This window comes from Montipora foliosa, chromosome 1 (assembly GCF_036669935.1).
Source record: "Montipora foliosa isolate CH-2021 chromosome 1, ASM3666993v2, whole genome shotgun sequence".
Taxonomy (NCBI): domain Eukaryota; kingdom Metazoa; phylum Cnidaria; class Anthozoa; order Scleractinia; family Acroporidae; genus Montipora; species Montipora foliosa.
Window position 1 is genome coordinate 64,653,357 of NC_090869.1, and position 17,776 is coordinate 64,671,132.

At 39.8% G+C, this 17,776-nt stretch overlaps 2 protein-coding genes across 2 annotated transcripts in view; both read left to right on the forward strand.

Moving 5' to 3' along the window:
- The window catches only part of LOC137972535 (cadherin-11-like), a 13,895-nt gene extending 6,245 nt beyond the window's left edge, over positions 1-7,650 (forward strand). The window contains exons 2-9 of the mRNA XM_068819287.1: positions 191-244; positions 537-667; positions 1,947-2,006; positions 2,580-2,675; positions 3,602-3,718; positions 4,570-4,680; positions 6,377-6,502; positions 7,570-7,650. Of these exons, the coding sequence (XP_068675388.1) occupies positions 191-244; positions 537-667; positions 1,947-2,006; positions 2,580-2,675; positions 3,602-3,718; positions 4,570-4,680; positions 6,377-6,502; positions 7,570-7,650 (776 nt within the window). The remainder of the gene's footprint in view (positions 1-190; positions 245-536; positions 668-1,946; positions 2,007-2,579; positions 2,676-3,601; positions 3,719-4,569; positions 4,681-6,376; positions 6,503-7,569) is intronic.
- The window catches only part of LOC138004824 (protocadherin-11 X-linked-like), a 19,606-nt gene continuing 9,440 nt past the window's right edge, over positions 7,611-17,776 (forward strand). Inside the window, exons 1-10 of the mRNA XM_068851177.1 lie at positions 7,611-7,642; positions 7,742-7,839; positions 8,428-8,565; positions 8,896-9,090; positions 10,128-10,305; positions 11,052-11,263; positions 12,913-13,095; positions 13,844-13,964; positions 16,852-16,898; positions 17,274-17,477. Of these exons, the coding sequence (XP_068707278.1) occupies positions 7,837-7,839; positions 8,428-8,565; positions 8,896-9,090; positions 10,128-10,305; positions 11,052-11,263; positions 12,913-13,095; positions 13,844-13,964; positions 16,852-16,898; positions 17,274-17,477 (1,281 nt within the window). The 5' untranslated portion in view covers positions 7,611-7,642; positions 7,742-7,836. The remainder of the gene's footprint in view (positions 7,643-7,741; positions 7,840-8,427; positions 8,566-8,895; positions 9,091-10,127; positions 10,306-11,051; positions 11,264-12,912; positions 13,096-13,843; positions 13,965-16,851; positions 16,899-17,273; positions 17,478-17,776) is intronic.

The window sequence follows — 17,776 nt, forward strand, 5'->3', positions numbered from 1 at the left end:
AATCCCTCAATTTCTCACCACTTTAGATTTGCGCTACGTTTCCGTTTCTCGGCAAATCTACTGTCACTGAGGCATGGTACAAGTTCTTTGGGTTACAGATTAAATATAGTTAGTAGTTATTTTTAAATTATTTGTTTCGCAATTTTAGTTACTAATTACCTTTGTCTTGTCTTGGAAATTCTTTGTTTAGGTGCATGCCTACCACCCCTGTTGTACGTGTCTGTCAACGAAACAGTGCTGCCAGGTTAGCCGTCATCTGCTTGACCAGCGGTGGGACAAATTATGGGCATAATTTCTATTTTTATTGGCCATTTGGAAGCTCATTCGTCCGTTGTTGCCTAAATTAGCTATTATTTGCGATTGCATGCACAGTTATTTATTGAAAAGAAAGTTTTAGCATTAAGTAGCGTCTTCTAGGGGATCCAGTTGCCAGAAGTACGATTAAAATGGTTGTAGGCTTTTGGTTCAAAGTCAATTTTAAGTGAAGGTCATTCGCGATGACTTAATTGATTGTACTTTACTTGTTCAATTTTTAGGGACTTACATAACCAATGCAGACTGCCTTGGGTTAATTAGCGGGTATTCTCTGACGGGTTCCGATGCAGATTGGTTCCAGATAAATAGCACAACTGGGGTCATAACTGCAAAAAGAACTCTGGACGCAGAGGTATATCCAAGCCTTTAATTAAAGGATACCGTAACCATAAGTCGTAATGCTTAAGTTTAAGTGAATGGCTTGGGTCAGTCACGACAGCCGGATAAAAACAGTCGAATGAGCTAATCATAACGCAATGCAGATAAACCTAGCATGCCATAGCTACGCGAAAAAAGCCAGCGAGTGTGCTGCAGTTGGTTTTGCTTTTACTTTTGATTGGACAAATTTGTGTTTGACTCCGCATGTTATGCAATACCAAAAACCGAAATCAACAAATTCACCCATTCTGCCCGCACAGTGCTTGAAGGCAGTGAAAAACGAATTTGAGTTTCAGCGTCCTAAGTAAATGACGGAAATGTTCGAAAAAGAACTAGAACTTTGTTTTTTCGTTGATGGGACAATATTTTCATGTGATGCAAATCATTTCAACTTTAAAATGTGTTCCAATCGTCCTGGAATGAAAACGGTCTAAACGACGGCAGCGACTTTAAGAAAGAAAAGTGAAACAAATAGCGTGGAGTGTTCACATCGTTTTATACAGCCTCAAGGGATGATTGCGAAGACAAATGAGAAATAAAGTATAGTGTATTAAAACGCACGTGCACGGTGTGCAGATCTATTCTTTTCTCGTCATCAAACTATTCCTGTTTAGCCTTCAACGTCGTTAGTGAAGGCCTCTCACTACCGTTAACGAGACCGCAACCAGCGACTTGCGCTGTGATAGTCAACTATTACTGCTTTTCAATAGTGACTGAGAAAACTTATAAATACTTAGCTGTCCGTGTTAACTGGTCTCTTTCTATACGGTAAACCGTAAACCCCCGGTTCAAGTTTTGGTTTGTCAAAAATAAAAGGAACTTGCCTGTTATCTTCAGATATTTCCGGCCAGTTTTTTTGCGCGTCTGTTCAGTGATAGATCACAGATGACGTCAAAATGTGGTAAGAACAAAAATATTTCAGCCAAGTGTGTCACTGATGTTCTTACCACATTTTACGTCTTCTGTGATGTATTACTGAACACACGCACAGCAACATAGAATCTATTTGTTTGAATAGAGAATTAAAAGTTTTGATGATGACCTCAGCTGTCTGTCCTCTCATAGAACACAGTTGAGAACCAATCAAAATGCGTGCATTATTGAGTTTTTTTTACATATAAAAAGTGATAGACAATTTAGAATAAGAAGATTTTTATGCTTTTTATAACGAGTAGCATCCTGTCGTTTTCCGTTTTACTCTAAAAAACACTGAATTCTAAACTAAGGCCCTCTATTACAAAACTCTCTTACAGATTGTTGGAACCTCGCCGTTACAATTTATGGTTGGACCGTATGGATGCCAGGGTATTTCGGTAAGATGACATTCAATAATCAAATAACTCACAGCATTGAGATATACGCCGTCTATATTACACGTCAGTGAAACGAACTCGCTTCAACTCGGGGTAAAAACGTGTTGAAACTATCGTGACTACTTGGCCTGTCGCTTTGTGTAGAGACATCGGGATTTGTATACGATATCTTCGGTGGTAATTCCGCCCTGACCACGACCCTGATTCCGAATTCCGCTTGATTTCGTAAATGGTTGCCCCCTTCAATTTGGGTTCAGTTAAATGCATTTATGTGCATAATGATATCTAATTATGCATGTTTTGTGCATTGTGCGAAGTGCTATCGGCGCAGCAAACTAGTGACTGAAGTGACCTGCATTTGTCAGATGGGATGCCAAAGGCTACTTGAATTAACAATATTTTGGGGAAGGAGGGTGCAGGGGGGGGGGGGGGGGTTTAGGATAGGAGGTTTCACACATTAACTGTTCATTAAAGATGTCGGCCTTCAAATAACCACGCAGTATGACACAGAACTAATATTAGAATAATAACCCATCGAGTGACAAACGCTTTCAATTATTTTCTCTCTTTCAGTGCTCCCCCTCAGTACACGTTTTTGTACAAGTTAACGATTTCAATGACAATTTCCCAGAGTTTTTACACTTGCCCTATCATGCTAACGTTTCTGAGGTGAGGAAGGGTGACTGGCTGCCTTGTAATTTGTTTAGTTCCGTTTATTAAATGTTATTTTACTGGGCAGTTTTAAGTACCACTGACTGCGGTAGTGCTTACGTTATATTGCGTATTGAAGTTGTTTGAGTTTACAACTCTGTGCACTTTTCGATGCTTTAAAGGTAAAGTCACCTTATTTAACGTCAGTATTTCCTTTAACTACGAGGCTGGTATCAATGGAAGCCGACTAGTGCTCTTAATTTATGGGTATTTAAAGTAACTTTCATGTGACCTTGAAAAATAGACGTAAAAACATAACGTAAACAAAAATGCCAAACATTTAATTGGCTTATCGAACAAAAACAAACGAGCGCGAGTTTCATTGGCGTAGCGAAGGCGGATGCAAAGAAGGTCATTTCTCACTGGAACTTTCTGGAAATTTTCGGTTTGACGTTATTTGAAATGCAGTAATGTGATTGGTCAGTCGAACTGTTTACTGCCCATATTAGGAGTTTCCTTGGCGGGAATAATTATAAGGAGAATCTTGCCAACATTGGACCGTGAAACAAATTGCGAAAACTTTTTAAAGGTCCTATGAACGTCGCTATCACTTTTCCGTTTTTTAGTTTGAGACCCGTTCCTCTCGACTCGATTCCCGGATATTTCAGTTATATCTTGTAGTAGTTGAATCATGCATACTTCTTATGGAAACTGTTACAAAATTGGTTGACTTCGCCGTTGTAGTTCGTGAGGCCCTCGTAATCCAGCGTTCACACGCTTAAAAGCACAGGTTGTATACTAGGTTTAAGTGCAGTTTTCTTTGTTGACTTGACTTGACCCGTGTGAATAGTTATTGTCTATCTTTTAATTAAAATAATTTACAAGTCGCTCCCAGATCTTCCCTTCCGTTTTTTTTTGCCTTAATACACTTCTTTAATCTACAGGCAACCGAAGTTAAAACAGAGGTGTTTTCTTTGTCAGTCATTGATAAAGACACTGCAGCAGGAATTTATGGACAAGGCAACAATGAAGTCAGATTTGACATTGTTGGGGGAAATACAGTAAGAATATCCATGCAGAAATTGGAGTGGTTTAACATTAGGACGAGTTACCTGTTCTGAACACTCGCGTACGGTTTGGATATCGGGTTTTTACAAATGCACATGCTTATATCGAAAATCAAACTCTAACCTTAAAGTCGCTTATATGTCAACGAGTTAAATCTTTCTTCCTATTAATATGTCTCACAGCTGGCATGAACTATTCCAAGTGAAAGGTCACTTGAATGGGAAAGAAAGAGAGTGGGGTAGTGGCCAATGTTAGCTGCATAAAAACATTGGAGAGGCTGCTGTCTCTAGTTCTTTATACAAAAGAATTTGTTCCCATCGATTGCCAAACAATGGGAATGAATATGATTTTGCATAAGTGGTTTCGGTTCTGAGCAGGTGCAGTTAACAAGCTCCGGTCAGAAGAGTTTCCTCGTACTCCAGCGTCAAGACTGAGACCGCAAGACAGGATGATGATCAATGTCAGTTTGCTTGCTTGCTTTGATATTTGTATGACTAGCTGGCACCCACGTCATTCCCCTTTTCCTAAAAGCTTATGTATTTTTTCCTTTTTGCTAGCAACTGTTGCTTTAAAGAGCAAAGGTTCCTTTTAATTAATGAAATAAATCGAGCAAACGTCAATTAGCACGAAGGCTAAACTATGGCTTGTCATGTGCGGTTGACAAGAAGATAAGAAATCAGTGTTGTATCCACACCCGAGGAGTTAGAGTAATTGAACTAACTCGAGTGAGGTATAGCCCCGAAAATGTGCCTTTGAAATTTTGCATTATGCTCAGTGTAATTAACTCGTGGGTGTTTTTGCATTGCGCGATCACTTTCATGTGAAAACCTTGTTATCTTTGCAGAATGAAACATTTTCAATCTTCAGCTTGTCGAATGTCGGGAACATAATACTAGAGAAACCACTGGATTTTGAGAGTGCAAATAAAATATATCACCTGAACGTTACAGCTACGGTGAGTATTAAGGGAAGAATGTATAGAATACTTTTAGATTGTGGCTGTTCATTCAAAGCTTGCTACAACAATACATTTTCCATGAGACGAACGCAAAGCTTTGTACATTACTGACTGTATGTGCTCAACAAAGAAATTAAGAACAAAGTAAAAGGGTACGTCATCTACATTATCATATGGCCCGTACGGCCCGGCGCGCGCTTTCATTGTATAACTATTGGGAAAATGCCCGTATGAGGGCCGTACGCATTAGCGCGAGCAGGGGCCCGTTTCTCGAAAGTCCCGAAACTTTTCGGGCCATTTTCGGGTGTCACAATTCCCTTTTTATTTCAAGAACGGAACGGATTTAAGTTGTCAAACTTCACAAACGTGTTTCTTTTAGTTATCTTGAAAACATGTTAAAAGATCGGCTTTCCAAAGCAAGCAGCTGGCATATTCACAAATGGCTTTTCGGGCCCGAAAAGGTTTCGGGAGTTTCGAGAAACGGGCGCCAGGGCCGGAAAAAGCCGCACGGCCCTGCTAGGAGCACATACTGCTCAGCGCGATGCAATTTTAGAGGATTTCGTCGCTTTTTAACATCCAAGTTATTTACAGCCAGAAAATTAAATGCAAACAACATTTCAGATAAATTTTCTGTGCAAATTTTTGTTACTTGTTTTGTTCAAACTTCATATTCTGAGTGCTCATGAATAGTGTAAAGAGCCCATATGATAAAATGCTTATTGACTGAGCTTAGGTCGGGTCGGACAGGAAAATATTTGGCCCTCGGTCACGGAACACGGACCTTGCTGCGCTCGGTCCGTACACCATGACCTCGGGCCAAATATTTTCCCGTCCGGCCCTCCCACGCAGTCAATAAGTAAATAATACGCCGTTTGGTCGCCATCTTCAACGAAAAACAAAACAAAACAAAAACAATGTAAAGCAGGAAAGGTTTGCTTTATTATATGTTTCTCTATTCTATCGCCATTAAAAGGGGATGTCGGATTAGGAAAATGAAACAAAATGATTTTACATAACGCATTTTATTATATAGATATTGATGAAATACCAGGATTTCTCCTTTTACTAAAAAATCATATCTTTACCGCGCGCAGTGAACATATCATTTTTATCTTTCACATGTGAGGATATAGGTGTTGTCATGGTAACCAACACGATTAGCCAATAAAACGCGAGCTTTCTCTTCATTGTAAGATACTTTTGTGCTTTAATAAAATTCTTCTCTACTACATTAACATTTTTATTGCAAAATTTGACATTGTCATGATTTCTTTTTCATAACTTTCATATCTTGTTTTATGTTACACAACATGCGTGTTTTAGCGGTTGGCGACCACTTTTTCATCATTTCGAAACTGAATAAAACAAGTTGTTTTAAATCTAGACATTTCATCAAATATCTATATAATAAACAGAACATTACATGGTCGCTTGGGGATACGAATTTTATCTTCTCGTGCTGAAAGTATCTCTCACTCGTTCACTTCGCTCACTCGTTCGCTTCGCTCACTCGTGAGAGATACTTGCAGCACTCGAAGATAAAATTCGTTTTCCCGCGCGGCCATGTAATATCCTCCTCTATTTATTTCATCGAAACTGAACGTGATCGCGATGTCCTATTAAAAAATCGATGGTATCGTAATTAATTAATTAATTTATCTACTTGCAGATAAAATTGTTGATTTCTTTTTAGGATAAATACGGTTTCGGTCTTCAAAACTGGACAATTGTTACAATAACAGTATTTAATGTGGACGAGTTTGAGCTCTCATTTCTGCAAAATGTGTACGAAGTGTTAGTCACGGAGGATCCTCTTAAGGCAAGTGCAAAGTCTTGTTTCCTACACGAAATTTACACCCTCCCGCAGTAGCCCTGTAGATTCTGTCGTATTCTTGTCATGTTGTCGATTTCTATCATTTAGTAAAAGATGGAACGATTTTTGTAATCATTAAAAAAAGATGCAGATTTCCGTAACCCAGAAGGCTCGCTCTGCTATCGAATGCGGCCCATTAATTTTCGGTATGATCTTACTATTGCCAGATTTTTCAGGGGAAAAAGCTCGTGGCAGTATTGTGTTCCTTGAACGATCTATGATTTTGCATGAAGCAAGGGCCATCCATCGTGCGGCTACTTGTTGGAAACCAATCAGAGGCGTTGTGGTCACGAAGCTCAATCTGATTGGCCGTAATTTGGCGGGATGGGTATTCTAAAATTTAAATAATACAGTAAACTGATTGGCCAAGGCCAAATGAAAGAGATTGACATTTCTGGGTTTGTGGGTTTCTGTGCTGATTGATCAATCCCCAAGTGGGCATTCCAGGGTCAACGAAACAAATATTAGAGATACAATAAGAACTTCTTTTAGGAATCTCAACTGACAGGAGGCTATTGACAAGCGAAGCTGAGCAGTTTAATCAGGAACAACTTCAGCTATAAATCAGGACGAAAATAGGTGGTTTGCAGCCAATCTCTAGAGACGCAGATAACAATGATGTATTGTACAATTGCAGGTGGACAAACAAAAGGAGCTAATGAGAGATCTTTTGTTTTCGTCCACCAACATGGCGGCGATGACGTCACGTGAAAATCACCTTTTTTTTTATTGCACTCACGTGATAAGACGGTCATGTTGGTGCCAAAACAATAGAAAAATGTGGCTTAAGTTTTGCAAAATAATAAAGTCAAATTCCCATAAGATTTTTCGCTATTGTTCTTTCCACCAACATGGCCTCCGTGACGTCAGATGCGAATCTCAAACCAAGCGCCCTCACCCACCTCCCGGTCAGGCTGCCTCCTGTCGAAATAATTAGATTCTACCGAGGCTTGAACTCGGATCTCTGGATTTAGAGTCCTGAGTGTTGACCATTACTCCTTTTTTTTTATTAGAAAGGACTCGAGATCGCAAAGGTACAAGCTAGGGACAAAGATCTTGACCATTTTTCATACTCAATTTATCCAGGTCTGTAATGTCGTGCTTTCTTTTTGATTTATTCTGGGTAAGACTATTTCCTCCTAAAATTTGCGTCAGGGCAATGAATGTTATCTTTTTATCTTGCAGCCAGTGATCCAGATGACAATTTTATAATAAACAATTTCACAGGGTCAATTTCCGTCAACAAAAACGTCACACGAGGAACCTATTACCCAATTGCAATGGTAAGTCGTTAAATTTTTCTCCAATATGATTGGCTAATAGAAATGAAGTTTTATGAAACACGGCGCAGTAAAGAAATAATTCGGTGAAAAAAGCTATTAAAAAACAAACCAAGCATTTGGATTGGTCAATGGTTAAAGAAACTCACAGATAGCCTTGGATGGCGCAAAACTTGGATTGGTGATACGGGATGCGCGTGCGTTGCCGCTGAATAATTATGATGAGCTATTTCGAAATTGTTTTTCACGTTTATTATTAATAAGTAATCATTTGATTTTTCTCGTGCAATTTGGAATAAATAAGCACTCCTAAATTTTTGAAAGACTACGAATGTTGCAAACAAGTTTATATCATAAACAAACAAATAAACAAATAAAGAAATAATTTTTGTAAATTATTAAGATATTGTTATTGATTCCCTAGTTATGAAATGTAAAAGGTATAATTTTCTGCATTTCACAATCTTTCGTACGTTAAAATTAATAAACTCCATGGTCGCCTTGGAGTACTAGCAGGTAGAAAATGTCTTGACAAAATACGCGCCACAATGTCGTAACGTGTTTCATCAAAGCCATTTCTTTCGTATTTAGGCCACACCTCTGACCTTGTTACCACGAACTTTTCCGGCTATTGCTCTGGTTATAGTTCACGTTGGCAGCAAACCAAATCAGACATTTAAGGCATCGGTGATAGAGAATGAGGCCAATATTTCAGTCTTTGACCTGGAGGTATGTTGATAATTACTTGTCCTCCACACACAGAACATCTCTCTGTGGCTGATAATTTATATGGACAATCTCTATGGACGAGTCTCTCATTATCATCATCATAATCAAACAGTGGACCCCTGGCTTAAGGACTTGCCAAAACACTTTCTTTTCATAGGGGCATCATTGTATCGTAGGTCCATTTCTTTTGATATGAGTAGGGTCAATAATTTCGTCCATTATACCGAGGTTCCACTGTTATCTTCATCACTATTGAGAGTCTCAGCCTGGTTTGGACGCGGATATTTTTAAACGTTTTCAGCATGAACTATTTTTGGGTGTTTTTTTCAGCTTGTTCAGAAATATTTCAACCTATCAAACCCAGTGTTCAGCATTCTACCAGGTTCTGACGGAAAAACGTTTGTTATCGACCAAGCTGCGAAGGAGCTCAGGCTTGGCGATCAAGGTTTGAACAGGGAAGAAAAGCCTCGGGTTATCTTGGTTGTGGAGCTTCAAAGCAGTGGAATAAACAGGGGATTTGCAACGGCAAGTTATTTTTGCTTTGTGGCATTAAACAGTGACCGTGATTTCGATTTTTCTAGTTACCACAATTGTCTTATCGTTTTGAATAAGTGAACGACGAAAACGCAAGATTTGATCGAGGGCACAGTCGAACATCAATTCTTAGGGCATCATAACTCGACATACACTTAGCTTAATGATTAAAGATTTTTTATTCTGGTTTGTTATTCACCAATATGGAGGTGGACGAAGACTATAAATGTTTCATTTACTCCTCTTTTGCGCATCTACCAGTATTTGGTGAGGTGAGATAATTAGCTTATTTAAGTGTCAGTGTGTTTGAGTCATAATGGGCTGATTGGCGTTGACCAATTTAAGGTGGAAGTAGATTATTTGTACTAAAATGCACCCCCTGTTTTTTGTGACTCCAGAAATCGATTCGGAACACTTATTACTTCATCACTGACGTGCTTAAAAAGGTTATTTGCTCATTTATTCACAGTTTATTTGGAATGATTATATGTAGAGGTGAGGTAAAATAACATAAGACTTAGGTTAGCCTACTAGCTATGAACACCTTAATCATGCGGGAGGTCGCGGGTTCGAACCTCTCGGCCGGATCAACACTCAGGGCCTAAAATAACTGAGGAGGAAATGCTGCCTTTGTAATTTCATCTGCTAATGGTTAGAATTTCAAGTCTTTTCGGAGAAGGACTATAAACCGTAGGCCCCGTCTCACAAATATCTTCTATGTTCATAAGTTCCCTGTTGGACGTTTAAGAACCCACACACTATTCGAGAAGAGTGGGGGATGGAGTCCCCGGTGTTGGGGCTATCCTGTTCTCTCCATCTGAAGTGGCCGGCTTGGCAGTGATGTCTCTAAAAAGGCTTATTTTGTATGAGGCCACCCAAGACGAAACATCCATAAGTCAAAAAGGAACTTTGCCGAGTGCTGGAACTGACTTGTAGATGTAGATGTCACAGAGTCTTTTTAATTAAGTTGTTCCCGTCTGATTGAACCAAAAGGTTATGGCGTTGATCTTTGCTTTCTGATTGGTTAGGTTGTAGTCGATGTCCTCGACGTCAATGATAACAGTCCACACTTCCAAAGCCCAGGATCTGTCACCGTCAGAGAAGATGCGTCTGTGAGAACCGTTATTTACGCCGCCGTAGCAACTGACATAGATATCGGGGAAAACGGAAAGGTGGTTTACGAGATCGTTAGTGGCAATGAACAGAGTGAGTTAAGAAGCACTATAGAGAGACAAACCATTAAGAGGGTTGTTCTTTAATGTGTCTTTTCAACTCTCAGTATGTGTTCCCGGCGTTAATAGGGAGCCTGAGCGAGAGGCGTTTTTGAGCTACGGACCGCAACCGGAACTGAACTCTTTAAGTTGTCTTGAGGCAGTGTGGCCCAGTGGTTAGGGCGCTTGCCTTGAGATCCGGGATCCCAGGTTCAAGACAAGTTCTGACCACTCGTTGAATTTTTTCCTGTTATAGTCCCTGGTTTAACTTCTCAGCTGCACTTGTAAATAGCCAACTGGTTTGCGTCCGGCCAGTTGGGATTCTTAACAGTTGTTGTTGAATGTTATTTTCTGTCGCGATCGTGTTTCATTGGCCCTGAAAAGCCCCAATGGGGAGTGGTCAATTAAGTATGTATGCATGTATGCACATTACCACAGATTAATTGCTCAGTTGCTTTTCACAATAGTAGTAGTAGTAGTAGTAGTAGTAGTAGTAGTAGTAGTAGTAGTAGTAGTAGTAGTAGTAGTAGTAGTAGTAGTAGTAGTAGTAGTAGTAGTATTGTTGTTATTATATTGTCATTGTCACCTAATCTCTTACCCAGATCTCAGTTTGTCTCGTACTGAAAAAGTGACTGTGGGAGATTTGGGAATTAGATTAATTATCACCGTCATCATCAACCGGAAAATTGAGAGCTATTCATTACGAAGCACTCACCTGCAGTTTTATTTGTTTCCTTTCAGGTTTCTTTGCTCTGAATAATCAAACCGGAGCATTGTCGCTGTCCAGGTCGCTCGATTATGAGACCGCCTCACAATATGTGCTAAACATATCAGCTTCAGATTTGGGAGAGCCTAGACTCCGAACTTCCATTAGTATCACAGTAAACGTAATAGATATCAACGATAATTCACCGGTAATAAATCCCAGGACCGCTCGAGTTTCCATTGACGAGGTGAGAAAAATAAACATGTTTAACTTGTTGTTTTTAAGGTAAATCGCTCTGCATTAGCACAAAGTGCTGTGTGTTCCAAACACCTTTAAATTACAAGAAGTATCGATAACCACTTTCACTTACAATTCAAATTCTTTTCTTGCGTGCATGTACACCATCCAAACGAAATGCAGACATTTTGATTGAAGAGGGCGTGTGCTCGAAAGAGGACACATTTTGATACAACAGGTGACATTTGTGCTGATCATCATCAGTGGTAATTACAATGACTAAATCAGTTGTTCCTTTTTCTCTTTTCTTAATTTGGTACAATATTCCCCAGTTTTTTATAGCTTTTTATTTTGAAAAGCAGCAGTCCAAAGCCCAGAAGTCTCGAGCTGCAATGCGAAAAAAAAAAAAAAAAAAACGTGGCGGTGTTTTGGTCCTTGAGCGATCCATGGTTTTGCATTGAGGACAATGCCTACTAATTAAAAGGTATTTTTTGCGCGGTTTATGAACATGCGGGAAAAGCAGATGTTAACAGGTGTTATTGAAACCCAACAAGAAAATTGGGGGTAACCACGCATTTTTCAAAGATAATTAATCAATAATATTTGTAGAAAGCTTTAAAATACAAAGCAATATATGGCGTTCTTTTCCAAATTGAAGCTTAATTATCTCTGAAAAATGCGTGGTTACCCCCAAGTTTCTTTTTGGATAACAAGAGCACTTACTAAGTTGTTCTCTCTTCGCATAGTTTTAAACCGCGCAAAAATATCCCCGTATTAGTAAGCACCACCCATAGGAAACCCGACTATCTCGAGATGCGCAGAACGTATGCGCAATAACAATAGCAGGCACCGTCCTTAAGCACGAGTTATCTCTCGTGCGGCTACTCGGTTGAAGACCAATCACAGACTTTGTGGTAATCAGGCCCAATATGATTGGCCACATTTTTTCGAGACCCGTATTCTACCTTAGAGAGCAATGTGAGAATGATGTATGTTTTGAAATTGCATCAATTGGAAGCTCGGAAAAAATCCAAGTTCCAGATGGGATTTGAAACCAAAATCCTCCGCGATCTAGTCGAATGCTCTAACCAATGGAAATGTGGGTCTTTGACTACAGCAGAACTGCATCACGCAGTTAAAAAGTCAGATAACGACCATTCTAAACTTAGATCAATGCATTAAACTGATGGGCCAAGGCCAAGTGTCAGAGGTCGACACTTCTGGGTTATGGGTATCTAACGAAAGGCAACAAGTAGAAGCTTAAGAAACAAATGATACTAAAAGTACACTTCATCCCCTCTCTTTCCACTTCCTTAACGGATTAGTAGACTGCGCTTAGCATGCTTTTCCACGCGGTTCCCACTTTTCGAATTCTGGAAGCGCAAAAAAATATGGGGAGAGAGAAACAAAGAAGAACGGTTCCCTCCCCTTACACTTTCTAATATTGCCTTTGCCTCATTTGGCGCGCAACCGAAATGTGAAAATCGCCTTTTTACTCAGGATAAGCCAACAGATTAGAAAAAATCCTGCACACTTTTTGTAAGGAGAAGGGGTCCCAAGTATTGCAACCTGGCTTGTTCGTTGGACAGTGTTGTAAGACGGATTCCACAGAAAATGCGCGTAATAAATGGACAGTCGCAAGTTTTTCTCTCACTTTAGGAAACTGTTCCTGGTTCGTTTGTTGCTCAGTTAAATGCAACAGATGCTGATTCAGCTGCTAATGGGAACATCACGTATCACATAGTGGAAGGTGGGGCCAACAAGTTCATTATAGATAACGTGACTGGCGTCATAACTACCCGCGGGCAATTCGATAGGGAATCTGAAGTTAATGAGTACTTGGTAAGTGATAGTTAAATTAATTGATTAATTTTAAGAAAATAGTAACAGCTGTCAATTAATTGTTGTCAATTCAATCATCGGATCGTCAAGCCTAGTTCTGCTCAACAGTATTGTTCAACGTCCAAAATTTGCACGAATAATTGAAACAAGGACGCATGGACTAGTTAATTAGCATGCGGAAATCAAATGAATAGGCCATTTCCGAGTTCATGTCTGCCTTCTCTTCAGTGCGAGTCCAAAAGCAAAGTTTTTCTTATGAAAATTAGGCCATCACAAAACCGTCACACCTAGACTCGCTTTGAAGAGGAGGCAGACTTGAATATTCGATCCGACAGTGGCGCGACTTTCGAGTGTTTTCACACGAAGTCACGGCGGCCATGTTGGAGGAGTGAAATATTCTTTTGGGAATTAAACTCTATTCTTATGAAAATTCTTCCTTTTGTTTTGGTATGCAAATATGGCTGCTGGTCACATGAACGAAAACACTCTGTAGCGGTGGCGGTGGTTTCAAAAGTCGAATTTAATCCTGTCGTGCCAAGATTCAAATAATTTTGAAATGAAAATAATCCCAAAAAAAAGTTATTATAGTTTGTAAGTTGAATCGTTTCGAATGCCGCACTACTGCTGTTCTTCACTAGACTTATTTGAATCTTGCGTTAGTTCAGCACAGCAATGCCTCGACGGAACAAATTAAACGAATGAATGAGAGGAATGAATGAGCATATCCACAGTGTCTATTTCCTTTTAGCTTGTCATCAAAGCACAAGACAATGGACCACATCCCCGAGCTGACGTTGGATTCGTTACTGTAAGCATTACCAACACAAACGAGCATCCTCCGGTGATATCACCCTCATCATACATAGGAGGTAAGATGTTTGTAAATAACTACTAGAGGAATGTGATTATGTTACAAGGAGCAAGGAGCAAGGATGGCACAGTCGGTTAATGCGCGGCCTTGGTGCAAGAGGTCCTGAGTTCGATTCCCGGATCTCGCATCCTTGTTTCGACTCCTTTCCTTTCCGTGTAGCTAGTAGCTTTAAATACCCGTAAAACGGAGCACTGATGGAGAGGGGGGAGTAAAATGAGCGCGCCGTCGACCTCAGGTTTGTCAGTGATTAAAAGTTACTGTTACGAGTTATCGACGTTAAATGAGGTCTACTTTACTTTACTTTACTTTACAAATGGTCACATCAAGGCCGGCAAGCATCTGCTCGCCAATACCAATTGCAATGGGAATGAGAGGCTGATGTGGTTCATTTCCTCTGTCCAATACAAACTCGCTAACCTATTTCCTCCCACTGCAAACATCGAGGCTACTATCATACAATACTCGGGAAAGGTTAATATAACCTATCTTTAATCGAATCGTTGTAGACAGTCTTTTATCCCCGGGACGAATCGTCGATTTAACAGCAAGTCGTAATATTGTAGAATTTTCAATGAGTAATTTCAAAGATTTCATTGCATGGTGATTTATTAATTTGTCGATTCCTCCTTTCACATATATTATATTCATTGTATTAATTAAGGAATTTGTAAGTTTGTGTGATTTATTTTCATGCATTCAACAGTTTATGTGATGCAATGCAATCGTTTTTAATAAACTATCTTGATCTCTATCTATTTCTTTTTCTTGATTTCCATTTGGGAACAGAGATAGGCGCAGTGGTGAGAGCGCTCGCCTTCTACAAATGTGGCCCCGGTTCGACTCCCACCCAGACTTGTTCTGTGGTTCTCTACTCCGGGTCCCGTTTCTCGAAAGTCTCGAAACTTTACAGGACACTTTCGGGTATCATAGTTCCCTCTGTAGCTCAACAAGAACGGAGAGGAATTAAGTCGTCAAACTTCACAGTCATCTTGCTTTTTGTTACCTTGAAAACATGTTAAAAGACCCGCGGCTTTCCAAAACAAGCGGTTGACAGTTTCACAAATGGCTTTTTGGTCCCGAAAATTTTTTGGGACTTTGGAGAAACGGGCCCCTGCTCCGAGGGGTTTTTGTCCGGGTATTCCGGTTTTTCCCTCTCCTCAAAAACCAACCTACGATTTGATATGAGTTGAATTTATTTCTGCCCAGCGGTGTCACCAATTAGTACTCAATCGCTAAATACGGTTGACACTTAGATACTATCATCATCAGCGTCATCGTCATCATCTTCGTCATCATCCACGGCACATAATAACGTTCTTTACGTCACTGTACTTTACTTGCAGTGGCGACAGTATTGTCACATTTGGCACGACACATAAACCACAATAACAGCAAAAAAAATTAACAAACACTTGAAGAAACTTTATATGAAAGACGTATATTTGAACTTCAGAAAGAAGCATGCCTGCATTTTAGGATTGTGATATCACAATTGACCTCTTTAGCTTGCACTTTTTGCTTTCCTATTTTCCGCCACGTGATGTTACTATAGGAGCAGTTTCTTTCAAATGTCGTCTTATGCACGTGCATACGTATGCATGCATAACGTATGAAAAAACAAAAGGAAAATCCCCATGACGTGGTTTGAAATGGGAAACAAAATGTACAAGCTAAAGAGGTCAATTATGAACAGAATCGAAAGCCTAAAAAATTAGCCTTGAACGGGATACGGTGAATTACTCTACCCAACTGAGTAAACTGGAAGCTGGCCCCAGTAGTTCCACGAGTTCAAAGGCGTGATAACTTTATCCAGTGGCTAAGTCACTATCCAGAGTATAAAATCTATTCGACGTTAAACGTTGACCAAGATTTTCTTACGCGCCTTTTTACTAGATGTGCCTTAGAGTGTACCAGGAGCCCATGACTAGGAGCCTCCTAATGCGTTATATCCTTGAGTCAACTTTTGCGCGTATCTTTCTATTTTTAGAACTAATCCTTTAACAAGAAACTCACATTTACAACAATTTACATCAATTTGCACAATTTGCATACATTGTTTTTGCTATTTTTGTCTTTGTTCCACAATAACTTTATTCTGATTGGCCATTCTAAACAGTGTGTGCAGGGCCGAAGAACTCGTGGCGTTCTAAAAATAGAAAGATACGAGCAAAGGTTGACTCATAGGGCTTGTATTGGAGAGGCAAGCTCCTACTCATGGGCTCCTGAGTGTACATATTCACCGCAGCTACGAGGGCAACTGCTGAAATCTTTGCAGAGGTTGAAACTGACGGATAGTGGCTTATCTACAAATGGAAAAAGTTATCCGACCTTCAACAACTGGAGCCAGTGCACCATTTCAGTTCAAGCCTGAAGTTTTTCAGACTTTCCTTTCGTTGCTGCTTAATTAAGGGGGCCGAAAACAGTGTCAATACTTTTAATAAGCTGTACTATTTGGAAGGATTGAATCTACCTAACTGTTTCACGTAACGGCAATGTTATGGTACCATATGAAACACTAATAATTATCTTCTTAACAACACAAACTTATTGATGTGACATATGAAGTCAACATAGCAACAAAACAGCCATACAAAGACACCCTTTTTTTGTCTTTAAATGCGTACATCTTAAACACTAACACGGTGACCCCCAATTTTTATTTTTGGAGCTGATTCATAACCACCTCCAATAATGAAAACTTTTAAGGTGGTTCTGAAAACCCGAAACTTGTTTGAGCCGTCTTAAGTAAAGTACATAACTGCGGTAATCTAAATTTTAACATATTATAAACAACAGTAACCATATACAACGATAAGGCAAAAAATCATGAGAAACAATGACGTTGACTACTGGGCTAATTTCGCCTTGAATTTAATCATCAACAGGTGTCTACAAAGAATCAACCTATTATTCACTTGTGACTACAGTAAAGGTAATCTCATCTACCCTGTATGTGAGGGCAATCAGGTCAGAATCACTACTTGACCTAGAAGGAATTCAAATCTTTGGTCTCTGTTCTTGGCATTACGTCACCAGTATCGTCATCATCATCGTTGCATGTGGACAAGACACTCCAATAAATATATTGCGAATGAGATCTAAACGGAGCTCTGTTAGAGTTAAGGAAGTGGAATGCGACCGAAGCGGGGATTGACAGAATATAGCTAGAGAGGGGCAGCTTTAAGGGGATGCCCGTCGGCTTGCATTCATATCAGTCTCTCAGATGACGAAGCGGTTGAGTTCACCTTACTCATCCCTGGGTAGCTTCCTAAGATTCAATCAATGACGTATGAATTTTTCTCGTCAGGCTTTCGATGATGACTCTGATTCCAACTCTATTATTTCACATCACGTCGTTGGGGGCGATGGTGTAGAAATGTTTCATGTGGAGCCAGACTCTGGTCACGTGAGGGTTGCCTGCTCACTTGCTAAAAAGAAAGGCTCGAAGTTCACATTACAAGTCATTGCATCAGATGGTGTGAAGATATCAACCGACTCCGCCACTGTGGAGGTAAGTATTACTCTGGTATAAGCGTTTTTCTTTTATTCGCGATACCAGGAACCCCATTGGCATAATGTTAGTTCAAATCGAAAACGATCATATTGTTACATTAATACTCAACTACTGTACAAGGAAACAACAAAGGCCCAATGATTTAAACGGTTTCAACTTTTGCTTTACCATGCCTTCAACATCGTTGAACGGATGTTGGGCAGATGTTGGAAGCAAAAGCAAACGTTGTGCGGAGGCCATTCAAATGGTTCCAACATCGCACCAACTTTGATTGCGAGGAACTAGGAACAAGAAAC